A 27,995-nucleotide genomic window follows, 5' to 3' on the forward strand; every position below is an offset into this window, starting at 1 on the left:
CTTCATGACTGGACATATAAATTAGGAGTCTGAATATAATGGTAAAAATGGAGCAGAATAGAGAACCCAGAAATAAAGCCAAATACCTACAACCATCCGATCTTCAAAAAAAATACAAAAAACATGAATCGGGGAAAAGACACTTTATTAAATAAATGGTGCTGGGAAAACTGGCTAGCCACATGTAGAAGAATGAAACTGAATCCCTATCTCTCACCTTATACAAAAATCAACTCAAGATGGATCAAAGGCTTAAATCTAAGACCTGAGACCATAACAAAATCTAGGAGATAACCTTGGAAAAATTCTCCTGGACATTGGCCTAGGCAAAGAATTGATGACTAAGACCCCAAAAGCAAATGCAACAAAAACAAAAATAAATAAGTGGGACCTAATTAAACTAAAAAGCCTCTGTACAGCAAAATAAATAATCATCAGAGTAAACAGACAACCCACAGAGTGGGAGAAAATATTTGCAAAGTATGTATCTGACAAAGGAATAATATCCAGAATCTACAAGGAACTCAAATCAGCAAGAAAAAAAAAAAAACAAATAATCCCATCAAAAAGGGGGCAAATGACATGAACAGACATTTCTCAGAAGATATACCAATAGCCAAAAAACACATAAAAAATGTTCAACATCACTAATCAGGGAAACGCAAATTAAAACCACAATGAAATACTACCTGACCCCAGTCACGGTGGGCATTATTCAAAAGTCAAAAAACAATAGATGTTGGTGTGGATATGTTGAAAAGAGAACGCTTATACACTGCTGATGGAAGTGTAAATTAGTGCAGCATCGATGGAAAACAGTATGGAGATTTCTTAAGGAACTAAAAGTAGATGTACCATTTGATTCAGCAATCCCACTACTGGGTGTCTGCCCAAAGGAAATAAGACATTATATCAAAAAGACACTTCCACGCATGTTTATTGAAGCACAATTAACAATTGCGAAGATATGGAACCAACCTAAGTGTCCATCGACCAATGAGTGGATAAAGAAAATGTCATATATACACACCATGGAATGCTACTCAGCCACAAAAAAAGAATGAAATAATGTCTTTTGCAACAACTAGAATGGAGCTAGAGGCCACTATTCTAAGTGAAGTAATTCTGGAATGGAAAATCAAATATCATATCTTCTCACTTATAAGTGGGAGCTAAGACATGGGTATACAAAGGCATATAGAGTGGTATAATGCACATTGGAGACTCAGAAGAGGTAGGGTGGGAGGGGGTCAAGGGATGAAGTGTTGCATATTGGGTACAATATCAGATTTCACCACTATTAAATTCATCCATGTAGCCAAAGACTACTTGCACCCAATAAGCTATTGAAATTATAAAAAATTAAAAATTAAAATTATAAATAAATACTGCAAGCAGAAAATGTTAAAAAAAATATATAGAAGGTAAATAAAACCATAAAGCTGGATGCAGTCATTCAGGGAAAGAGTCTATTTGTTTACTTTGTTTCTTGCCTGTCTCCTACCCCACACTAGAATGTAAGCTTCATGAGAGTAGGTATTTCTACTCACTGGTGTTTCTCTAGTGCCCATAACAATGCAATTATTAAAAATGAATTGAATATGTGAAATGAATGATTGTGTCTCATTAAATACTTCCCTCACAGTCACATTTGGCCCCACCCTAGCCTCCCACTCCTTGTTTCTTTTTTCTTTCTTGTGCCTTTTATAAAGAGTCATATTCACTCCTAATGATAGCTGTCGCATTTCTAACTTCCAGCAAAAGTTCATAGCTTGTCACATCTGCCTCTCCTGATGTGTTCTTCTCTGAGTTTTCTTTGTCTAGGCCTTTTGACCCCTTTACTTGTGACCACTCCTATCTCCTTTTCCCAATACCATACCCTACACAGGATACTTAAAATTGGAGTCTACATGTGGATATCTGAGTCATAGTCAGGTTGCGAATTGTCAAAGACTGGCTGCAGCACTAGAGACACAAGAAAAATAAATGCGGTGATGCAGGATTTGATCCACTCCTCGAGTGTTCAACTCTGATTCATTCTGTGTATTGAGTTTCAGATTAAGATTATATTTGACAGTAAAGGTTCTGCTGAGTTTTTAAGTATAAAAATTACTAATACAGACCATTCATTAATTCATTCAACATTTGTTGAACCTTTACTATGTGTCCAGCAATGCGCTAATATTCTTATAGGCAGCTAAAAAACAGAAAGACTTGGGGGCTGGAGTTGTTGAAGAATTTTACACATCAAGAACTTGATAGTGTAGAGACAATGGGAAAGTCATTTCTAGGAAGCAGAATAACTCAACACCTAGTGTTTGATGCACTGAGAAGGTGTAGGTGTTGGCGCTCCATCACTGTTCTCTTAGAGGAGTGAGAACAAAGAGTAGGGCATCCCTTCCCCAGTTTTCTCTACCAGTCACTCTCCTCTTGTCTTTTCCTTTGCTAGTCTTGCCTCATGGGCTGAACCTCAGAATGACAGGACCTTATATTCTTTCATCTCAATATCAGATCCAGCATATTGGGGTGCCAGGTGGATTGTTTTCCTTTATAAGGACCATGTTCCCCAGTGGGCACTGGCATTTTGATATCTGCTCACATAGCAGGCTGTCTACATGAAATCTTCCTCCCGATCCTTCAGGAGTCTACTTAGAGACTTTGTTAGCATCAGGAAACTGCTTTTCCCATAATTCATTTCTGTAATACTGAACGTCAAGCACCTGAAGCAAAGTGTCCTGCTGCCACCACCACCAGGCAAAACTGAATCATGTGCAGACACCGACACCCCAGGCTGCTGGCTAAGAATAAGATAAGCTCAAAATAACTTGCACTATCCCCAATAGACCTTATTATCTGCCATTCCTCTCTTTACCCCTGCCTGTGATCGGCTGAAGAGCAAGGTAGACAACTGGTTTCTGAGTCCTGAAATAACATTGACAACAGAAATAAATTTCCTGCCTGGGTTAGAGGCTCATCAAAGCAGAAGAAGGAGATGCTCAATCATTCTGCCACTTAACTCAACGGCACTCAGGATTTCTAGTATGGGCTTCAGGGGATTCTAGGACTGCCTCCCTCCCCACATCAGGTAGATGGTGTGGGCATTTGAGTATTGGACTTTGGGAACAGGTCAGGCGATGTAACTGGGCTTAGTGGCAGGGAAGAGGCAAGGAGGTCTGTACCCATGAGCTGGAAACTCCCTTCTTATACTTAGGTCCCTGGCCCCTATGCACACACTCACATTCAGACTGTCTGAATGAAAAACTACAACCAAGACGTATATGCTCAGCTAATGGGAAACAAAGGGAGCTAAGGACAGGGGCTTCTCTCTGACCATGAGAAGACTCACGATTTCACACCACCTCCTCCAGAGCTAGGGACATCTTTCCTAAAAGTAAACACAAAGCAGAAGGTGAAGGCACTGGTGTTTCCTAGACTGCATCTTACCTGTTGAACAATCTCAGCTAGCTGACAGCTCTGAGAGCCCCAACTTGCCACTCTCATGGTTTACCTCAACTCTCACCTCAAAAGAGGCATTTACCACTCTGCTAGCACTTAATGGTGTAGTATAGGATGGGGTAAATTCTTGAGCCACGCAAAAAGCAGAAGGTACTGGTCCTTTTAGGACTAGGCCACTTATGAGTAACAGGAAGTAGGGATGCATGGGTATGCAAGACTAGCAGACTGACTGATCTTAAATGACCTTCAATACAAAAGCCAGATTCTCTAGAGCTTATTGATTTTACTTATCTGAAACTTTATACCTGTTGATTAATAAGTCCCCATATTGTCATTCCAATAGCGCCAATAATGACCATTCCAGTCTTTGGTTTTATGAGTTTCATTATTTTAGATACTTCATATAAGTGAAATCATTCAGTAGTTGTCGCTCTGTATCTGGCTTTTTTCACTTAACTTAAAATGTTTTAAGATGCTAGATCTCATGTTAAGTGTTCCTAACATAATAAAATAAAATAATAAAAACCAGGGATTCTCAGCAGGGGCAGGGAGCAAAGCAGTAGAGCATGAGTATTTTGAAAAATCTACAAAAGTTATTATGATCTCCACCTTGAACCTTGTATCTATGCATTAGCAAGTCACTCTTATTAATTTCCTAATTTACCAAAGAGACAAAAATGGCCCAGATAAGCAACATGACCTACAGAAGGTCACCCAGCTAAGAGTCCTGCCAGAACCTGCCTGTCTCCTCAAGTGCTGACACACCCATTACTATTAGCCCACTTAAAGCTTTGACCATGAGAGTGATTTAGAGCAACCCCCACTCAGCACTGAGAACAATCTTCCTTCACATGTGTATTAGCTCATGCTGCCACAACATAATGCCATAGACTGGAGACTCAAACAATGGCAATGTTTTTTTTCTCACAGTTTTGGAGGCTGGAAGTCCAAGATCAAGGAGTTGGCTAATTTGGCTTTTCCTGAGGCCTCTCTCCTTGACTCCCAGACAGTCGCCTTCTCACTGTGTCCTTACTTGGCCTTTTCTCTGTGTGTGCATATTCCTGGTGTTTCTTCTTCTTTTTATTAATATAAGGACATCAGTCATATTGGATCAGGGCCCCATTCATATGAACTCATTTAACTTTAACTACCTCTTTAAAAGCCCTATCTCAAAATACACTCACATTCTGAGATACTAGAATTTAGGACTTCAACATATGAATTTGTAAGGGACACAATTTGGTCCATAACAACATGAATACTGTGACAACCAGGCATAAAGAATGTTCATTCCAACTTCACCCTGCATCCATGAAACTACATTGCACTCCTTCCCCATTCCCTGCCACAAAAAACCTTCCTCTGCTCCTCTATAACCATCACTGCCACTTCCACTAAATCACATCCCTTCTACTCTTCTCCAATGCCACAATACCCTATCACTCTAGTTCTTCTGCACTATCCTGGGGCTATCTGTGTCTTCCACAAGTCCTTTTCATATATGGGTTCTGTGCTGTCTGGCAGCCCTATTAGTTCCTTAAGGATAGGGACCAAATCTTGTGTTTCCCTTGGCTCCCAAGAACAGACAGCAAATGTCTGTGCATAATCTACACTTGTGCTGAAACTACTTCATACCCTGTTTAATGACATGAAATGAGAGTAAATGTCATGGCACTCCAGAAACGTTGACTGAGTGACTACTGAGAGATAGGAACAGGGTCACCTCATCTTCCTTTCTGCCACCTTTTTCTAGTCTTTTTCAAACACCATGAAAAAGGCCTTGCTCTCTGCTTCTGTTAGACTGTTCTATTTTCTACACTTACACTCTAGGCAGTGAGAAACTCAAATAAGAATAAAGGGCATTTATCTCACTCTGAAAGGCTGAGGTTTTTTCTGTGCTGCTGGGGCTCTCACTCTTCCAACTAAAGAGCTCAATAAAAAAAAATAAAATAAAATTAGGAAGAGGAAGTGAGGAAAGGGAAGGAAAAGGGAAGAAAAGGAATGAACAGAAGTGGAAAAGAAGGATGATCAAGCATTAGAGCAGGCACTGATGCCCTCCCTGCTGAGAACAGGAAGGAAACCACATTTTGCAAAGCACCTGTTAATATAGCTTTTTCTCTGGACAAAGTCCCTAATGGAAACTGAGAGAGGAGTGAGCCCTGTTTCATTCTCATGATCGTGTTAAAATGTGTAACCTCATTATCTGGCTCCTCATCAGCCCAAGAACAAGGGCAGCAAATGCCTTGTGGTTTATTTTTATTTCTGATATCATCTCCCTGATCCCAGAGGAAGCCCAGTCTGGCTTATTTAAGGCCAAATGATGTGACTGTTAGTCTCATGTGTGTCTGAAGAACGCTTCCTGTCTTTTATAGAGTGGAGAGAAAACCTAAGCTGAACCCCTTAGTTCTGTGGCCCTCACCTTCTGACCAGTAGGCAGTTTAATAGTTACCATGAACCACAGAAGCAGCTCAATTATGCTCTAAGTCAGGGAGGACACTAAGCAATTGCACCTGGTTCAGTGACCTTATTTGTTAACAGATAACAGTTGTGGAATACTTCCTGCACACAAGACTTTGAATGAGGGACAGTGGGACTTTCCCATGGAGATAACATGATCTATGGTTTCAGGAGCTCCACAATCCAGGGAAAAGACTAATTCAATAATGTATTAGTTTTGTATTGCTGCCTAAAAATTACTACACACTTTGTGGCTTACAATAGCATTCATTTGTTAGCTCATCGTTCCATAGTTCAAAAGTGCAGCATGTTGTAACTGGAATCTCTGTTCAGGGTCTTACAAGGCTAAAATCAAGTTATCAGCTGATCTGCATTCTCATCTAGAGGCCCAGAGCTCTCTTCTAAACTCACGTGGTTGTGGTAGAATTCAGTTTGATGCAGTTACAAGGCTGAAAGTACCCATTTTTTTTGCTGGATGTCAGCCAGGGGAGCCAATCTATGCTTTGAGATACCACCCACATTCTTTGTCATGTTGTCACCTCCATATTGAAATCAGTAACAGCACTTTAATTCCTTCTTATGCTTTGAATCTGACTTCTCCTTCTGCCTTCCTTTCTGACACCAGCTAGAAAAAAGTTTTCTGCTTTTAAGGGCTCCTTGATTAGATTAGGACTACTGAGATAATCTTCCTATCTGGAAGTCAACTGTGTCATATGATGTAATGTCATCACAGGAGTGATATCTCAACTTATTAGGGAGTGGCACCTGGCTGGGGGTTAGGAGTATATTTTTAGAATTCTAACTACCACAAGTAATAAAAGGAAACTTGTATATATATGTGCACCCACAAATGTTCTCTACCCCCGCTTATCACCATGCACAGATTTGCAGACCTGTGAGTCCATAAATGAGTACATATCTAGGAACCAGCAATAGTCAAAATTTCCCCCAACTTCTTTTCTTGTCATCACTCTGGAAATATAATGATCCCCTCATCTCAGAAACCAGTGTAGTCCTTGTGCTTAAACCACAAAAGAGTGACTGCATTTATAGCTATGTTAGAATACTACTTTGTGAACAAATTTTCCTTCATGGTTGTCCAAAGAATAGAAACCATTTTCATTTGTTGGTTTTTACAAAAGTGCTCAATAGTGTGGGGCACTGTGTGGTGGCCCTTCACATTTCATAAGCTACCTCGGACCCCAAATCTCTTTGAGTTGTTGACTTTGAAAATATTAATACTTCTATTTATCTCAATGCTCATGACTTTTCCATCATTTAGAAATAAAATGAACTTTTGACTGTGGTCCCATCTAACAGTCTAAAATGTAAATTCAAAGAGAAGATAGTGCATGTGACTGAAGACATGAAAGCAGGATAGGTTAGAGTTAGTGGTGCAGCTGGGAATGAAGTTGAGTAGGGGCTAATATCTGTACTGGTATGAAGATTTACAGAAGAAAATATGCATAATTCTCCAGAACCCAATAGGGATGGAAGATAAATATGATTATGTTTGGATGGTACTATGCCAGCAATGCAAATGATAAATGTCCTTGAAATTTAAGGTGTATGAGGATTCTAGGTTTTTTCTCTCTAAAATAAATGGAGGAAGAATAAATTATAGAGGATGGCACCCATTTATACCTCCACTCTGTATTTGACTTATGCTTTATATCTATCATAGAGTACATTTTTATGGATTCCTTTGAGCTTCCCAACTACCCTGTAAAAAGAATGGCAATTAAAAATAAAAAGTCCTTCATTGTATTTGCTCACTGAAACAACCCTAGTCGGGTGAGAGCTCAGAAATAAGGGACAATTGTGTCGTTAATGAGTTAATGTTCTACAGGACCGCTGACTCAGACCTAAATGTATGGTGTGGAGATGGGCTGGTGCTGGCTGAGAGAGCAGAACTGTGAAAGAGCTTAGAGATCTGTGGGGAACTGTAGTGTCAGAGAGAGGAGGAAACTTGCATAACAATGAGAAATACTTTTTTTCTTAAGTTGTTTGCCAAAGAGTTCAGAGTTTGGTTTAGGAACCTGGAATGCTACTGCATCAGAATTTTGTATAAGTAATGACAGCATGTTTGACCTAGAAAGATGAAATATATAAGGGTCAGACAAAAAAAAAAAAAAACACACTTTGCATTCTTGGGGACAGGGGAACTGAAACAGAATTGCGGAATCTGACTGGGAATATGAAAGTATAAGTAAATTTAATGAACCAATGAAAACTGTAAGAGCACAATTTACATTTTAATCTACAATAAGCTGAAATCAAAATAGAGATCATGTACGTTTGATTTTCTTAATTGGCATTTACCTTGAATTAGAAATTCCTATTGATGTTAGAAGTACAGCTGGCCATCCATATCCATGGGATTTTCATTCATGGATTCAACCAACCGTGGATTGAAAATATTGAAAAAATGTACAATTTTTTTCTTATTGTTTTTCCCTAAATGACACAGTATGACAACTATTTACATAGTATTTATATTGTATTGCATATTATAAATAATTTAGAGATATGTAAAGTATGCAGGAGGATATGAGTAGGTTATACGCAAATACTATGTCATTTTATATCATGAACTTGAACATCCATATGTTTTGGTATCCAAAGGGGTCCTGAATACTGAGGGACAACTCTGCATAGTCTGTGCACTCTAAATAGTGAAGTGTGATAATCTGGCAGTGATACCTGGCTAATAATTCAAAATCCCTCCAGAGCTTGTTGCAAAACAGATTCCTAGCTTCACTGTAGACCTATTCAGTCAGAATCTCCACAAACACATTTGAAAAGAAGCACCACAGAAACTGAAGGAAGGACTGGAATCTCAGGAACAGGGCTCTCAGAAAAGAAACTCCTTGATATAGTTTGGCTCTGTGTCCCCACACAGATCTCACCTTGAATTGTAATAATTCCCATGTGTCAAGGGCAGGACCAGCTGGAGAAAATTTAATCATGGGGGCAGTTTCACCCCAAGTTGTTCCCATCATAGTGAGTGAGTTCTCACAAGATCTGATGGTTTTATAAGGGGCTTACTCTTTTGCTCGGCACTCATTCACTCGCCTGCCACCTGATGAAGAGGTGTCTTCGGGCATGATTGTGAGTTTCCTGAGGACTCCCCAGCCATGCAGAACTGTGAGTCAATTAAACCTCTTTTCTTTATAAATTACTCAGTTTTGGGTATTTCTTCATAGAAGCATGAGAATGGATTAATACAGTTAATTAGTACCAAGGTAGTAGGGTCTTGCTGTAAAGATAACCGAATATGTGGAAGCAACTTTGGAACTGTGTAATGGGCAGAGGTTGGAAGAGTTTGGAGGGCTCAGAAGAAGACAGGAAATGTGGGAAAGTTTGGAACTTCCTAGAGACTTATTGAATTGCTTTGACCAAAATTCTGATAGTGATATGGACAATGAAGTTCAGGCTGAGGTGGTCTCAGATGGAGATGAGGAACTTGTTGGGAACTGGAATAAAGGTGACTCTTGCTGTGCTTTAGCAAAGAGACTGGCAGCATTTTGACCCTGCCCTAGAGATCTGTCAAACTTTGAACTTGAGAGAGGTGATTTAGGGTATCTGGCAGAAGAAATTTATAAGCAGCAAAGCGTTCAAGAGGAAGCAGAGCATAAAAGTTTGGAAAATTTGCACCCTGACAATGTGATAGAAAATAAAAACCCATTTTATCGGGAGAAATGCAAGCCAGCTGCAGAAATTTGCATAAGTAATGAGGAGCCAAATGTCAACCACCAACACATTGGGGAAAATGTCTCCACGGCATGTCAGAGACCTTCACAGCAGCCCCTTCCATCACAGGCTTGGAGGTCTAGGAGGGAAAAATGGTTTCATGTGTCAGACCCAGGGCCCCCCTGCTCTATGCAGCCTTGGGACCTGGTACCCTGTGTCCCAGCTCCCTCACCTCCAGTGCTATGGCTAAAAGGAGTCGAGATACAGCTCAGGCCATTGCTTTAGAGAGTGCAAGCCCCATGCCTTGGCAACTTACATGTGGTGTTAGGCCTGTGGGTACACAAAAGTCAATAATTAAGGTTTGGGAACCTCTGCCTAGATTTCAGAGGATGTATGGAAACGCCTGGATGTCCAGGCAGAAGTTTGCTGCATAGGCAGAGCCTTCATGGAGAACCTCTGCTAGGGCAGTATGGAAGGGCAATGTGAGGTTGGAGCCCCCACACAGAGTCCCCACTGGGGTACTGCCTAGTGGAGCTGTGAGAAGAAGGCCACCATCCTCCAGACTCCAAGATTGTCAATCTACTGACATCTTGCACCATGCACCTGGAAAAACCATAGGCAGTCAACATTAGCCTGTGAAAGCAGCTGGGAAGAGGACTGTACTCTGAAAAGCCATAGGGGCAGAGCTGCCCAAGGCCATGGGAGCCCACCTCTTGTATCAGCATGACCTGGATATCAGACATGGAATTGAAGGAGATCATTTTGGAACTTTAAGGTTTAATGACTACCCTATTGGATTTCAGACTTGCATGGGCCCTGTAGCCCCTTTGTTTAGGTCAATTTCTCCCATTTGGAATGGGTGTATTTACCTAATGCCTGTACCTCCATTGTATCTAGGAAGTAACTAACTTGCTTTCGATTTTACAGACTCATAGGTGGAAGGGATTTGTCTTGTCTCGGATAAGACATTGGACTTGGACTTTTGGGTTAATGCTGGAATGAGCTAAGACTTTGGGAGACTGTAGGAAGGGCATGATTGTTTTGAAATGTGAGGACATGAGATTTGGGAGGGTCCAGAAGTGGAATAATATGGTTTCGCTCTGTGTCCCCACCCAAACCTTACTTTGAATTGTAATAATCCCCATGTGTCAAAGGCAGGATCAGATGGAGATAACTGAATCATAAGGTCAGTTTCCCCCCACACTGTTCTCATGATGGTGAGTGAGCTCTCACAAGATCTGATAGTTTTATAAGGGGCTTTCCCCCTTTGCTCAGCACTCATTCTCTCTCCTGCCACCCTCTGAAGAGGTGCCTTCTGCCATAATTGTAAGTTTTCTGAGGCCTCCCCAGCTATGCAGAACCTTATCTCAGGTATTTCTTCATAGCAGTGTGAGAATGGACTAACACACCCCTGGAATGCAGGAAAGGAGAGTTAGCTAGCAACAGAGGCTACAAGGTTGTTCTCTGAAGGCCACACTAACCACTCATTTTCATTAGCAGATATTAAAATTTATAATTTTTTTCAGACAAAGAAGCAGAGACTCAGAGAGGTTGAAGCTTGCCCAACATCATACAGTTAATTAGAGGCAGAGCCAGGTTTGGAACCCATGTCTTCTGACCTTTTTGGCAGTTTTCACATCTAGGTTCTTGATCTTGAGTACATTCTTGTTATATGTTATTGAGTATGGCAAGGATCTAGGAAAAGAAGATTAGAGGACAAAAAAAGAGACCCCCTCATTACACTTACCACAGACACTAAATAAGGGTCATCAAATAATGACCAAAATCATTGGTTACTTAGTGACCTAACTGATGGATGACAATCTAAAGATTCATAAACATATGATATCTGTTGGTACAAATATATTAATTTTATAAAGAATTAATCTCACTGAATTGATAAGCATTTTATTGTGCAGAACAAAACAATCTTAGATGAGGATTTTGCAGGCTGAAGGGCAAGTATGTTGACTTGTGTCACCTGTTGGTGAAAGATGACATTGCAGTCTAGCTGAAACTGCACACTTTATTTCATTTTTTAAAAATTTCACTTTAACTGCTGGCATACTTGAGAACTGCACAGTTTAAATGACCAAGAGTGAATCTAATTTCTAGAAGTGAAGAATATAAAATGATAATATTGTGAGATATAGCAGTCATTCTTAGCGCTTGAGGAAGGAGCAAAAGAAGAATAAAGCATCACAGGTTTGACCACTTTGGAGGCTCAATAAATAATACCTCAAAGTATGGCACTTTGACATGCTAAACTGAAAAAGCAGCCTCGAAGATTCTCTGACCTTCCCTGCCTCCCTTTCACTCAATCTTCTATCTCTTCCAAAGCACAGAACAAGGCTGTTCTCTGATGTTCCCTTATCTACTTTAAAACTGGACCCCCAAAAAAGAACACAATTGCCTTCAATCTCTTTCCTGAAATTTCATTAACCAGAGAAGATTAAAACTCCTGTCATAGAGAAAGAAACTGAAAATTAAACACCACACCTATAATAGAGCCCAGACAAACTTTGTCCCAAACTATTGTCTGTTCTCAAATCCCATTCAATTCCCAAAAATAATTATTTACTAACCATTGTCTGAACACTGGGTCCATTCATTCCCCCTAAAAAACATTTACTCCAACAACCCTCATCTTCCCTTCCCCTATGAAGAAGGGTATATATGCTTCTGTACCCCATTGGGTTATGGGGTATTCATTCTGTGATTCCTGTGTGCTACACACATTAACTAAATCTGTATGCCTTTTTTACATATTAATTTGCCTATTGTCAGTTCATTTTCAGTGAACCTTCATAGGATGAAGGGGAAAGCTTTCCGTCTTTGCCCCTACAGCAACATAGCTGAGAAATTGCTCACTGAATGATCGATGTATTAACCTACCTTTCTCAAACTTGCTGTTAGGTTGGGGCCATGTAGCTAGTTCTGACCAATGGGAGTGATGTGTACCACTTCTAGGTCCAGGAAGTTAAGAGCTGGTGTTCCTCATCCATCTTTCCCTTTGCCCTTTGTGGTCTTAGATGCTATATATGAAGATGGCGGTACCACAGAAAGAAGGGAGCCTTAATCCTCAAGTCACTGCTTGGAAGAGAATTCCCACCAACCTGCATTAAACTTGGTGAAATAGATTTTTGTCGTGTTGAGATTAATGAAACTTTGGTTTTCTTTTGTGGCAGTTAGCAGTTACTGATCCTAATGTAGCTTCTAACCTTCATGGAAATATTCAATTTGGTCAGTTTTTTACATGATTCCTACATCCCCCCCACTATATGTCATTAAATGTATTTTTAATTGTATGAAAAGATTGATGGTAAAATTGTATTGATACTATGTAAATGTATTTGTATCATTTTGTTGGAGGCCACATATTCCGTAAAACAATGTAGTTAAATTTTAGGCATTTTCCAGGATTCCCAAAAAGATTACTGATTATCGGTATAAGCAATACATTCAGAGTCCAATCATAAATGTTTTAAAACTGGATTGTGGTGATGGTTGCACAACTCTATGAATATACTGAGAATAACTTGATCATATGCTTAAAACAGGTAAATTTTATGATGTATAAAGTATATGTTAAGAAGGTTGTTTTAAAAAAGCCAACAAGTTATGGACATTTTCAGAAATTTTTGTACATGTTTGCATGTCGATCACAATTATTTTCAAATATACTTCAAGGATTCCTAAGTACAAAGCCATCAAATATGGCATGAGCTCAATAATGCAGCCTTATAATCAGGAGAGCTAAGGATAATATCCCCTGGCCCAAGAAGAAGTCTTGCCAACAGCATCTATATAGTGAGTTTGGGCATGGTTTCAGTTGACAGGTCCCCAACAAATGGGAGAGATGATGCATCATAAAAGATAGCACAGCAAGAGATAATCCTCACAACATGGAGCACTTGGGAACCCTAAGAGAATGCAGTTATCATTACTAATGATATTAGTAATGAGAGATTACTAATCTCTCACCTATATCATAAGGAGCAGAAGCTAGAGAGTTAGCTCCTGCTGAGACACAGAGTGATGACTACAGGCAATTCTGAACAGAGCCATCCTTAAGGAAAAGGGGCAAATATCCCAAGGTTGCCTCTGGAATGCATTTCTTCACTTCTCTTCCCAAACCTTTGCTGAGGTCCTTATGTTGCCCATCTGTCCAGGAGTAGAGGAAAATAAGATATCACATAATATTAAGCACAAGAAACTATTGGGAGCATATTCCCAATGAAGCGTATAAGAAGTAGCTGGAATGAACAAGGCATAAACCAAAAGAATAACTCCATAGTAATAAAAGTAGAGATGGAAATGACAAGCTGGTGTGGAAGATAATATTTTAGTAAAGCAGCCTGCCAAATATTCCTGAACTGATACCACATAGGCAACTGTCTATTTTGTAGCAGTAATAATAACTAATGTTTACTGAGCGTTTACTATGTGTCAGGTCCCATGTTAAGTGCTTCATATCATTACACTATTTAATACTCTCAACCAACATATAAGATGGGTATTATTATCCTCAGTCTGCAGATCAGGAACACAGAGGTTAAATAACTTGTTAGAGATTGCACAGTTAAGAAACGGTTTATTGTCTACACCTTACACATTACAAAGTGCTCTGTACATTATTGAGATAGTTCCACAGAGAAACCACATATCCAGAATAGAAAAAGAAAAAGATAAAAGACTGACATAATTGAGTGTGTAGATGCCAGGTTCAATACGATGCATATTCTCAGGTATAATCTTGTTTAACCCTCAATATAATCCTGCATCACCATTAGTGTTGTCCTTACTACAGATGAGTAAACAGTCTCATTCTTTCAACAAATGTTTACTGAGTGCCTATTGTGTGCCAGTAGGATGCCTGCACCAGAGCAGTCAACAAATAAGGCTAGTTGCTTGGTTTTGTAGAATTTACATTTTAGTGGGAAAGAGAGAGAAACAATAAATAAATGTGCTATGAAGAAAAATAAAACAGAATAAACAAGAATAAGGATTCCTTGTTTCCTTCCTCAAAAATAACCACTCTCTTGAATTAACTGTTTATTATTTTATTATTTACTGTTTATTATTCCTGTTTGTATTACATACACATACATTACATATGTTCTGGCATATGAATATTGCATAGTTCAGTTTTTCATGTATTTCAAACGTAGTATCATACAACAGCAAGCATTTGCTCTCTTGTTCCCAGGTCTCTATGTCAGCTGGGGCAGCAATGATTCATGTATTTTCATTCTGAGTTTGAAACTGAAGGGATAGTCTCAAGTGACATGTGCTTTCTCATTGTGGAGGTCAGAAACTCCCAAAGAAACAAAACAAAAATATGATGCTTCTTAAGGCCTTGGCTCAGAATTCTTACATTATCAGTTCTACCCAAATATTCTACTGGACAAAGTGAATCTCATGGCCAAGGCATCGATAGACTGGGAAACTATACTCTTCCAAAAGATGCAAAAGATGTAGTGTGAGGAGGCATGAATACTTGATGAACAAAAATATACTCCATCACAAATATGTAGTATTGTTTTACATGTTTTCAAACTTTTGGAAAAGGTATGCTCTGAAGCCATTCTGCAACTTGCTTTACTCACTCAACATTATGATTTTGAGATGCATTCATACATGTGACTCCAAGTCATTCATTTTAATTAAATAAATATATCAAATTTATTTTTCTATTCTCCCACTGGTAAATATTTGACATTTTCTATTCCAGATATCAATGACATTGACAGTCATCATTGTATGTGTCTTTGTCTGCTCTTGTACTAAGTTTCTCCACAGCAAATTCATAAAGGAGAAACTACATTTACACCTACATCTTCATCTTTACAAGATATTGACAAATTCTTCTCCAAAGTGTCTATGCCAATTTATATTTGAGCCAACAATGATGACAGTTCTCATTTCTTTCTAACACTTGCTATAAATGGACTTTTACATTTTTGCCAAACTTACGGATGCAAATTGTATCTTCTTGTTACTTTAATTTGTATTTCCCTGAGTTTAGGTAGTTAAGCATCCTATCAAGTTTCCTCCTAAGTTAATTACTCAATCATACCCTCTGCCTGTGTTTTATTTTTATTGAGTTGTTTAGGTTTTACTTATTGATTTGTGGCTCTTTAAATTGTTTTCATATTAATCCTTCATTAGCTATACCTTTACAAATATTTTTCTCCCAGTCTGAGGCTTACCTTTCCATTTTGCTTATGATACTGTTCATTAATGAGGCTTTTTAAAGTAGCAAATGTATCTTTTTTGATCACAGGTGCACCATTAGTTGGCTGGGACTGCTTCCTCACTCCAGGAGTCAGGCTGTTTTCAACAAGAGTATTTTGTGTCACCATGGGAGAGGGAAAGGAGATCTCTAGAAGGGCTCACACTGGCAAATACTAGTAATTCAGCCTGGAAGTGGCACATATCACTGCTGCTCACAACCCACTAGCTAGAACTAGTCACATGGCCCACTCCCAACAGAAGGGGACCAGAAAAGTCAAGCTGACCTTTTCATTAAACAGATGTTTTGAAATTTTAATGTAGTCAAGTGCATCATTCTTTTGATTTATGGGCTGTGCCTTTTGTGTCTTTTTTAGAAGTTCCTTTCTACATTAAAGTCAAAACAATATTTTTCTAAGTTATCTTTTCAAAGTTTGAATTGTTTCACATTTAGGTCATTAATCCATCTGGAATTAAGATTCTTATAAATGGAGTGTTTCATGGATATAATTTCAGTTCCCAAATGTTATCGTTTATTGGATTTGTCTATCCTTCCCTCATTGGTTAATAATGCTATTTCTATCATATCTATCTAGTTTCCTTATAATCATGAGTCTGTTTCTTGATCCTCTATTCTGTTCCATTTAGCCATTTGTTCATCTCTGTGTCACTACCACACTTGTTAATGATTATAGCTTTAAGTCTTCATATATGAACACAAATGTGAAGATGAGCATGTAAACTTACACTAAAAAAGGACAGAATATTTATTGGAATGGCATTGAATTTATAAATTCATTTTGAAAAAAACCTGACATGCTTTAAAAAACATCTCAAGTCTTTCCATTCATGAAACCTATTTATGAATCCTTTTTGTCTTTTCCCATGTTGCTTTATAATTTTTCTGCATCTTTTGTAAGATTTAGTCTTAGGTACCCTATATTTTTGGTTGCAATTGTGAGCTGAAATATCTTTGTCCTTTTTTTCTCTTTTAAACTAGAATGCTCCTAAATTTTTTTTTAGTACAGTGTTTGCTAGAGGCTTATTAGATACCTGTTACCAGAGTAGAATATTCCTTTTTAGTCTCAGTTTGCTAAAACTTTTTTGTCATTAATGTCTTAGGGTTGTAATAGTAGAGATAAGAGAAGTGTGTAGATAACGAATATATTTTGGAAGTAGACTTGTTAAGATTTGCACATGGATTGGAGGTAGCAGCCCAGGGAAGGAAAGCATCAGAGATTATTCCGAGGTTTTGGCAGAAGCGCTGGTGGGGTTGGAGGAGAAAACTAATAATTTCCTGTTGCACAGGTTAAATGTGAGCAACATGACTATGTTTAAATCAGAGCATCATCAGCATGTAAATGAGATCACCTGGGGAGATTCTAGATACCGAGAGGAGCTATGTACCCTGGATCATTTCAACACTGGGAGGTTGAACATAGGCAGATGATCCAAAAAAAAAAGGATGAGAAGGGCCACACAAGGAGGTAGAAGGGAAAACCCAGTAAGTATAGTGCCCTTTAGTTAGTAAGATGGGGATGATTACAAGGAATGGGTTTAGGATTGGAAGATTTGGATCTTGGTTCTGGATATGTACACGCTGTCAAGTCTGCTAGATATCCAAGTCGAGACATGGAATAAGTAGTTGAACATTTGAGCCTGAAGTTCAGAGACGTTTGGCCTAGAGATATTAACTTGGGAGTCATCAGTACTTAAGTCAGTGGTTGTTAATCTAGGCTGAACATTGAAATCACATGATGGCTTACAAAATTTATATATATCCAAACCCTACCCTAGACCAATTAAATTAGAGCTTCTGAAAGTAGATATTGGCACTAGCAAATCATAGCTGATTCTGGTTTGCAATCAAAGATGATAACCATTGGTATAGACCAGTGCCTCTCAAACTTCAGTGCAAATGAATCACTTAGGGATCTTGTTAAAATGCAGATTCTGATTCAGTAGGTCTGGAGTGGAGCCAAGATTTTAAATTTCTAATACATTCCCAATGTGATACTGAAGGTTTTGGACCATAGCCCACCCTTTGTGTAGCAAGGGTATAGATAACATGTAAAGCTGTGAGATTGAATGAACTCACCAAGGGGGTGAGTATAAACAAGGAAAAGGTGCAAGGGTAGCTAGTTTTTCTCTCTAAATAGTTGAGAACTTGGTGCAAGCATTGAGCAGGTAAATTATTACATTTAACCAGGGTTAGGGTTTTTTTAAATAAATATATGGCAGAATTAAAGAGGGGAAAAGAGTGGAACATTTATGCAAGGGGTGGTTACAGTGATAAACTAGGGACTCTAATTGTGTAACTAGGATGGGGTCAAATAGTTGGTAGAGTGGGGATGTTAAAAAACATGAGATGAAAGAATAAGAAGTGTTGGTCAGGAATGGGAGATTTGACATCAGGACTTTAGTGATTGTGTGTTTATTGTTGATGTCAAGAGTGGGAGCTACAAAAGGTTGGGCAGAAAAAATATATTGTTGGAGGTAAAGAAGTCACAGTGTTTAGAGGCCAGTAAATTGGAAGATTGGTTCATATGATATTGAAATTTCTAAAAGGACGAAAGAATTAAAAATAGAGAAGAGACTGAGCCAGGTGCTAAAGTCCTTATGAATGAGGGATGACTAGGAGGTCAGTAGATGATAGCAAAAAAAAGAGAGGGTGGTATGGTGTAGTGGCATCTACAGATTCTGACTCAGTTGAACTGGGACGGACAAAAGCATCAAATTTTGTAAAAGCTTCCCAGCAGATTCTAATGTCGACCAGGATTAAAAATCACTGCGTTAGAATAATCAATGCAAATTAAAATGAATGGGGCCACCGAATGATTAACTCCTTCTATAGTTGCTGAGAATTGTGGAGCCAATAGCCAGTGTTATCTTAGAATGTTAGTAAGCTCAGTTAACTGCCTTGCCCAAGGACACACTGCTAACAAACGTTTGAGTGGCGATTCAAACCTTGATTTGTCTGACTCCAAAGCCTGGACCGACTTCACTTTACCGTGTTGCCTATCTTCTGTTTTAGTGCAGAAGATACTGAGATATCTTGGAAAGAAAGTCGAATTGCCCCAAATGAAATTCTAGTAAGCTACAGTGGGAGGAGACACTTTCTCTGGAATGGTTCTGATATTTACCGCTTTATTTACCCTTTTTCTCTCTTGAACTTTCTACCAGCTTTGGTTCTCATCTATAGTTTCTACCACCTCTTCTAATGTCTCTTTCATGTAGCAGAGATACTACATGAAAGGGAGCCAACATCAGGGTCTTGCCAATGTGGATGCTGGCTGGCCCTGATGCCCCCCAACCCCGCCACCCCCTGACTCCCAAGTATTATTTTCTGGGCCTCATTTCTGGAGGGGGAGGAAGGAGAATACAGCGTTGCCACATTCAAAACCTAGCATTTTGTCTCCCCCTACTTCTGCCTCCTAATGTATCAGCAGCTCTGTATAATGAAAATCTAAATTATTTGTGTGCACACATAGCAACTGTTTATTTGCTGTTAGCTTTGAGGACTCAGTGGGGGTTTGACGAGTTTAGAGAAGAGATCAACCCTGGAAGAGCCAAATCTCAGAAGCAGATGAAAAAATGAAGCTTAAAATGCATTTCTCTACATCTGAGAGAGAGGCCAGTAATAAATATCTTTCAACTCCAGACCCACTCCAGCTCAGAAAATGCTCTTTAACCAAGAACAGAAGGTGGCTATGACTCTTTGGAAGGGCCCTGCCTGCTGTCTACTAAGAAAGCTTTACTGGGTATGGCCGGAGATTGATTGTGAGTTCTAGAAATAGCACACCTTTCCCCTCAAGCCACCAGGTAGGATGCCTTCCATCCTTTACAAAATATATTCAGTATTAGTTTTCTTGAAAGTTCCATTTTTCCCATCACCAGGCTTTCTTGGGACCAACTACAATCTTGAAACTACTTTAAATTAATATGAATATTTCTACAGAAAGTGAATGCCAGACTCTGAAGAAAGTGTCCCCATCACATATTGAAGGAGCTAGACCTTTCCTTGGCACAATTTGTTTGACAAATTTATAAAGCCTCTGCTTCCCAGAAGCTTCCTCATTCCCTCATCCTCACAGGGTTTTCTCTCATCCAGCCAAGACTTCATATTGCCATCTACTCTTACATAAGCCAGAACTCCTTTCCCAGAGACCAGAACATTTCCATCTTGGCTCAGGTTACACACTCCCGCAAGACAGAACCCACTGCCTGGAAGTCACTAGCAGCTGTAAGTGAATGAAAGCAGCTACTCCTGAGACCAGAGGTAATGAGGTGTGACATTAGAGAGACAGCACCACTGAAGACACATCCCAGTGACTTAACACTTGCTAGCCCAGGTGTAGAAATTTCAATCCTCTAGACACAAAAGTATGTCAATTGGGTAGTTGCTGCCCATCTGACATTATTTTCTGAAAGGAGTATCTTGCAAAATGGGCTCTTATGAAACACTAAATGGACTGTGAGTTAGTCCAGAAGAATCACTTCCTACCTCTCTCCCCCTCCCCAACGTCTAAGTGGTTCCAGGGTCAGAATGGGCCCATAGTTAGGCACTCAGCCTGCATGCCCAGGCAAGGAACATGACAGCTAGCCAGGCATGGGGCAAACTGCAGAGTCTCTTAGGTTCTTACCTCACTCATTCAGCCTCCACCTGACCCATGGGCTCTCCTTCCTTTCTGTAAAATAGCAGCCCAAGACGCAGATTTTGCTTCTAAAAGTTTTCTCCAGGCCATGGGGAAAAGAACCTAGTCTTGTCAGACATCTATGTAAAAACAAGGCCTGGCAGGAAAGAAACCAGACATAGGCAAGGAGGAATTTAAATTTGAATTGAATATGGGGCTAGACCCCTCTTTGAATATAAGCCCCTGCAGGCCTGGTTTCTTCACAGAAAAAAAAATAATCTCTTTTAAATCCAGTTTCCTTTCATTGGAAAACAGGAGAAAACATTCCAACTTAATTCAACCTGCAACTAACTCCTGCAAGATGATAGTTATTTAAAGTGTTATTTCAAATGACCACCTTCCTCTTCAGTCTCCTTTCCAGGGTCCAATTACTTCACAGTGTGTTTAGGTATCTGGGCCATGGAGGAAAGCAAAGCATATACTTCCTGGGAAGCAGTGCATAAGGCAATGGCATTGTCTGGTGGCTAAGAGCACTCACTGAAATGTTATTTTCCATTGGCCCCTCATACCCCCAAGCTTCATTCTCCACCCTTGCCTGCCATGCTCTGTGCCAAAGGAGTCTGACTTCAATTGACTATAGCAACAGGCTTCTTTTCCAGCTGCTGTATGGCTGGATCTGGCTAATGACGGGCACTGGCATGAGATCAAAGAGTGGAAAGGGAGTGAGATATGGGTGTTCATTCCCCGCTCTCCCTCCTTACTGCATTTGGGCAGAGACTACATTGTGCTACCTGAAGCAACAGCTCCTGTGAGGCAGCCCCTCTTGTACATGTGCAGTACTTACTGGATGCCAATGACACTGTTTTTTCCCTTTGTCCTTTCAGTGTTAAGAGTATTAATAATAATAGCCCCTCACTGTTCATACTCTTTCTATGCCTCACCATCAGTGGTAAGTTCCCTCAACCCTGCACACACCATCATAAATTGTCGTTTCACTAAGCTCATCTCCGCTAAACTCCTTGAGTATACCGTCTGTTTCTTGGCAGGATTCTGACTTATACACTCACTTTGACAAAGTCTGTCCTACAGAAATCCAGAAGGATGCCTCACCCGAGAAGAGAGATCGCCTGATCCAACTATCTTTTCTGAAGTTAGCTATCGGCCTTTTCTCAAATATTTGACATATTCTCTATACAGCAGGCCTTCCTAAATTAAAGTTACATTATTGTGTCTACACAATAAAATTGAGGTTTAAGCTAGTTGCATTTTTGTTTTAGCTGTTCTTAGTCATCTTTCTTAAAGAAAGGAGGTGCTGCAAACACATTACATTGCTTCCTTCCCATTGAGGTATGTTCAAGTTGGCCTTACCTTAAACACTTAATGCAGTTCCATGAGGGAGATAATACTTGACATGAATTCAATCACCAGTTCCCTACCACCTGTTATTCATCTTGCATTTGCCATCTTGATGATAGGAGTCGCTCACATACCAGAGTGGTCATCCCAAAATTTTCACTTGCCAATACCTACACATATCCATTAGACAATGTACTTCCTAAATATCTTCTTTCAAATTCATCCGTCTTCTCCAGCCTCACAATCACTACCTTCCTCCAGGCCTTGATCGTTTTATACTTAGATTATTGAAATATCTCTAGTTCTCCTCTTCTTTTCTTTCATTCTCCTCACTTTAGCCAAACTTATCTTTGAAAGCTACAAGTTTGTTCATGTCACTTCCCTTTCAATGACCCTTCTTTAGGATAAAATTCAAACGCCTTATTATGGAGTAAAAGGTCCCACGGAATCTGGCTATTGCTTCCATTTTCAACTTCAGCTTTTGCCACCTCTTTTTACACACATCTGTCATTCTAATGCTGTCTCCATGACTTGGCTGCCATCATTGCTTGTCTTGTGCACTCTTTGCCTTTGCTGACAAAGCTCCTGCTATTCATCTTTCGGACCCATCTTAGGTATCTTCTTTGCTAGGATGCTTTCCCATGAACCCCGTCATGCCAAGTTGGTTTAATTACTTCTCTGTGATCATTTAGCTATTCTTCTTCACTTTTCTAGCACTTAATACACTGACAAGTACTTGTTGACATGTCTCTCAATACCTCACCACTATCCCTTTTAAGGTGAGAAACTGTCTTTGTCCTTTTATCCCCAGAACTTAGCACAGAATGTGTCACACAGTAAGATACTCAAGAAATGTTTTCTGAATGAGTGACGCAGTGAATGAATCAACTGTAGATGAGGGAAGCATTTAAATTCACTTACCTATGTAAAGCCAATGGAAGAATTCTGACCTCTCATGAGATGGAATGTAACTTATGAAGCCAGTTTTTTTCTATTTCTATCCCTCTAGGTAGGGGTGTACCAAAAACATGCTGGAATTATTAAGAATAGAAACAGATGAGCTGGCCTTTTGAATCACAAGCCCTCCCCATTCCCTAAAGCTGTAGCTTGGAACAATAGAGCTGGCCTAAATTAACTGGGGTTGTGGGGGAGGAGCGAGACAAACTCTGCCCCCAGGAGACACCAAGTTCTTCTACACTATCCATCAACCTTGAGCACAGATGGGATGGAGTCCAGGCCTAAAAATACATCAGCCCTAGGTGACATAAGTGCTGTGTTCTTTTGTGGCTAACTCGCCCCAGATGGAGGAGAGATCATTTGACGAACAGTCTTTGAAACAGGCAGATGAACTTATGTCACATTAGGAGTGACTATAGGGGGTAAAAGGCCACCGTGGATTTCCTAGTCAATACAAATGATCTCTGATAGAAATTTCAATAAGTATCTAACAGAAACATCCTTGTCACTGTCACCATGAATTTAAATTGATTGAGTGCCCCACAAATGCTAGTCTATTCTCAGTACATTTGATGAACACCATTTCTGTATGTATAAAGGATTAGGGAATATTTGCTACTATATATTTTTTTGCTCATCACCCAGTCAGAACACAAAATGAATGCCTATGAATATTCTAAAGCATAATGAGGAAGGGGCTCCAGGCTAAACGCAAGTATCCTTGACTAATGTTTTCCCCACTGTGAGTCACCCTCCCCCCTCTCCCGAAGCTTCCCCACAACCAGGGGGAAAAAGAAAAGCAGGAAAAAAAAAGGAAGAGTCAAGGCATACTCCTGATCATGACACAAAAATTGAACAGTAGTACTCCAGAGATGTTTGGGGGTGGCAATAAATACTTGGGAATGAACTGTGTGAATGGAGTGGTAGGAACCAGCCCTGCCCATCTCATGCTCCCTCTCTGCACAACTATCCTTACCCAGCCTTCGCTTTGGATCCTATTTTGCATAAAGGAGTACTTTGGGTCTTTGGGTTAGCAGGTACTTGCCAGTTGGGTAAATGTCTGAGAATGTTTCCTCTAGATGAATTTTATAAACAGCCAGTGACCTACTGGCTAAAAGATAAGTGAAAATGAATGACAATTAGTTTAAAAAACATGCAAACACTAGGCTACACTAATGACAGTTAGATGACAAATGGCCTAATCCTTAGTACCTCTTTTCAGGGCTCTCTCCTCCCATTTCCCACCCTCTCCAATCTTCTTTCAAAGCTCAAGGTTTGAGGCAATGATCAAGCTCCATAGCATAAGAATTGGTATTCCTCATGATGCTCTCCACCAATATGACAGGCTTGGGGTTTCTTCCAGCAAAGCAAGAGAGCCAGGTGCAGATCAACATGGCTGCAGCTGCTCCACCTCCAGCACAGTAATAGGCCCAGCCAAGCCGACATGTACCTGTGAGAACAGGGACAGAGAATGAGGATTGGGTTGTCTTTTCATATTTTCTCTTTGGTAATGAACTATAGAAATGATTCCAGAAAGTACAGTTTTTATACATTCTCTTTGAGATGCTATGGTTAGGATGAGAATAGGAAACAGTGAATGCCCTTGGGCTTCCTATTTTGTTCTTTCCTTCTGTGCTGACTGCTGATCTTTGCTTTTTAGTAAGAGGTTGTAAGATTTTATTTTTTTGTTAGAGTAGGAGCTTGGGGGTGGTATGGGTGGCAATGCTAATGACAATGATGACAAGAACAACTTGATAAGATGTCAAGCATTATGCTAAGCTCTTTAAACATATACCTCACTGATCATTACAGTAATTATATGAGATAGGTACTCTTATTATCCCTGTTTTACAAAGGACAAAGCAACTGAGGCACACACAGCTACAGAAGATGAGGCAACTGAAAACCACACAGGGCAAGTGCTAAAGATATAAATGCTGACTCATCATGACTTCAAAACTCCACACTTTTAATCACAGTGATAGAATACTGTACATGGGCTGCCTGCATCATCAGGGGATTAGACAGGTAAAATAAAATCCACTCCCTCTTACATCATGTCTCTATCCTAACCTAGCCTTTCAACACCCAGGAAAGAAATATGCATTGGAATCAAAGCCAGGCTTTGAAGTAGGTAGTTTTCTCTTTATAAGGTAACAGGAAAGGTCACCTGCTCAAAGACATCCACCCCACCACCTGCTATTCCATCAGAGACAGGTTCCTTTGTCTGAAAGATTTGTGACTTTTCAGCCATCCTTCAGAAAATGTCAATGCCTAGAGAAATAAGACCTATTACTTTACAAGGTATCAAAGTAACTAACTGCTAAAATAAAGTTAAGCAAACAGGACTCCATAAATTATGGTAGGGTCCCAGTGATACAAAATTGCAGAAAGGCCCTGAAAAGAAAGACAGGCAGCAACTTTCACCGACCTCTAAATCTTGAAGAAAGTTAATCCTGACTACAGTCAGTGGAGGATGTCAAGATTGATCTGTATGACAATTTATTTTTTAAAAGGCTAAATTCAAATAACCAATTATTTATTTTCACATAGTACCTGGTGAACCTTAATTTTACTGCTTTTAATTGATTAGTTGGTGTGTCCTAGAAAGAGTCTAAGATAGCCCCAAGCTTGGCTTCTTTGCTTTCCCATTCAGGCCAGCCTAATTTATCCCCACATTTCCCATCTCAGAAATAAAATAGTCTACCACCAAGTCATGTCTCATGCTGTTTATCCTGCCAGAAACATCTTCTCTCCTCTTATTAATCAATCTATAGCTTCCTCAGAGCACAATCCAGAACTTGGCACCTGCTTGAAGCCCTCCCTTGATTCATTCCATTGGGCTCATGTCACCTCAATCAAGTAGCCTTCCAGGAATGTATCTGTATACTCCATAGACAGATGTACCTGCTGGACAAAATATTGGGTGAAAGATTTACATTTCACAGTTTTATCTGTCCTTTCCTCTCTTCCAGATTGTTAGCTCAATAGTACAGATGCATTTGTTTCTTTTTGTGATTATACTTTCACGTGCTCTATTCACAGTGGGTACCATTTCAGTATGTGTGATTTAGCCTAACAGTACTTCAAAGCTGAGTACATTGGCATTTTCAACCCTTAACACCTAAAATTATGGCTTAAATTTTGAATTAAAGTTGAAAAACAAGCGAATATAGTATTTTATTTCTTTCTGGAATGTGCCCTGATCCCTTGTACCTTAAGGCTTATGCACGTTCTGTTTCCTTTGCCTAAAATATTTACTGCATGTGCACATATATGCATATACTTTCCACTACTTTCTTTACTTAGTCAATGTTTAATAATTCCTCAGGACTAAACATAATCATTAATTCTTCAGTGAAGTTTTCTCTGACCTTCCTAAGTCAACTTCCCTCATCAGAGCCTCTCACAATACCATGTGTCCTTCCTCTCTACTTGAATGGGTGAATGGATCCCTTATCCCTTCTTATGACCAGTGTCAAGTGTTACAGTCCTTCAGAGGAAATAGTACTTTACCAATAGACCTGGGCAGTCATATAAGTTCCTGAACTCCTGTGGTCCCACCCAAAATCATGGTGAAAGCCCAATTACAGCAGCTAAGAAAATAGTGCGAACCTCAGAAAGAGCAAATTTGAAAAAGAAGCCTCCTTTGAGAAAGGAGCTCAACTATCTCCAAAGTAGTTTAAACAAGAACAACAATGGTGGACTCTGAAGACAGTAAACTGAAGAATAATGTATAGAGACAAGCAGCCTATAGAGCTGTATCCCCGCCTTGTTGTTCCTCCCCCAGACACACACACACACACACTCATACACACACACACACACACATGCACACACAGACTCCCTGGTTCACATACACAAAGTAGGAAGGTTTGAACAATGTTTTGGAATTCACAGAGTGAAAACTCCAGAGACTGGAAAACCTTCAACTTCTGCCATCACTGGGAGGAAGACTGCAGACTTTATTGCATCTACTTCACAAACCATAATATGAGGCTATGGTGATAGCCCTGGGAACTCTCTCAGAAACAGAGAGGTAGAGGCAGAAATCCAGACCAAGTCTCTTCACTCTCAATCCAGTGCTCTGCCCTCTGCAGGTTTTTTCATCACACCCAAAAGCATTTTCCTCTTACAGGACCCTTGACCTGTAAGCCCTAAGGAGGGGGGTTCCTAAGTCAAGTTGTAATAGACTCACCTGAGCTTCTCTTCTAACCCCCTCCAACAAAAATCTCCTGTACTCACCTGGCAGAGCAGAGAGGAGCCAGCTCTGAGGTGGGCCCATTGTCAAGCAACTTTATCCTCCCCAGCTTATTCCAAATCTAGTCTAGATAAGACATCAAAAGTCTCATTTTGTTTCTTCAGCTGCCTGTCAGGTCATCCCCTCATTCGAGGAGCAAGGATATTTCTATTAGGTACATGCACCCTGGGATCAGGGAAAGACTCATTTCTCTGAATGAAGAGAATAAATGCATAGCATGCCATTATCCCAAAGCCCTAGGCAGGAAGAAAGCTGACAGAGTGGTCAGTTCCAGAGTGAAGAACTGGCTAGAAAGGCCCCAGTAAACCTCATTGAAGCCAGAACCAGGTATCACTGGGCTAGGAGCCAACACTAAAGTGCTCCTATTGCCATCCCAAGTGCCTTGTGAATTCCCTCTCACAGAGATTCCTGTTAGACCTCTGAAGGCATCTAAGCCCCAGGCTGCTGTCATAAAGGAAACTAAGGAGAAAGAGGGGAAATATATCTTACCTCCACATCCCTCCCCACAACTCTACCTGTTATATACTGGAGGAAAGGAAGAGATTATATCATTGGCATTGTAAAAGAAAAAGAAAAAGCAGACCTTTTAAGAACTACCTTACCATTTGGAGAGCCACTGTCAGCACTCAGTTACTCCACAGAAAACTTGCATGCTGGTCTGATGGCTCACTGAGGAAACCGTCTATGGAAGGGTGCAAAAGTAGGGAGCAGGTGGCAATGAGTTGCCATATTTTGCCTCTTGTCGCCTTTTAGTGAAGTCCTATGGACCATCACCCATTCCTAAATCCCATTATTTAAAGTACTATTGATCCTTATTTTCATCTGACAAACATGTATTGAGTACCGACTATATGCTAGGCATTTTTAATACACAATCTCATTTAATTCTCATCACAGCCATGATTATTTCCATTTACTGCTCAGGGAACTGAGTTTCAGAAAGGTAG

At 39.9% G+C, this 27,995-nt stretch overlaps 1 protein-coding gene across 3 annotated transcripts in view; it reads right to left on the minus strand.

The window, feature by feature from the left end:
* Positions 1-23,289: 23,289 nt before the first annotated feature.
* Positions 23,290-27,995, minus strand: part of LHFPL1 (LHFPL tetraspan subfamily member 1) — a 47,229-nt gene continuing 42,523 nt past the window's right edge. The window contains exon 4 of one of the 3 annotated variants that reach the window (XM_010353293.2): positions 23,290-24,237. In XM_010353293.2, coding sequence (XP_010351595.1) covers positions 24,056-24,237 — 182 coding nt within the window. In that variant the 3' untranslated portion in view covers positions 23,290-24,055. The remainder of the gene's footprint in view (positions 24,238-27,995) is intronic. The other 2 variants (XM_030934366.1, XM_010353294.2) reach the window with 2 other exon arrangements.

This window comes from Rhinopithecus roxellana, chromosome 7 (assembly GCF_007565055.1).
Source record: "Rhinopithecus roxellana isolate Shanxi Qingling chromosome 7, ASM756505v1, whole genome shotgun sequence".
NCBI classification, from domain to species: Eukaryota; Metazoa; Chordata; class Mammalia; order Primates; family Cercopithecidae; genus Rhinopithecus; species Rhinopithecus roxellana.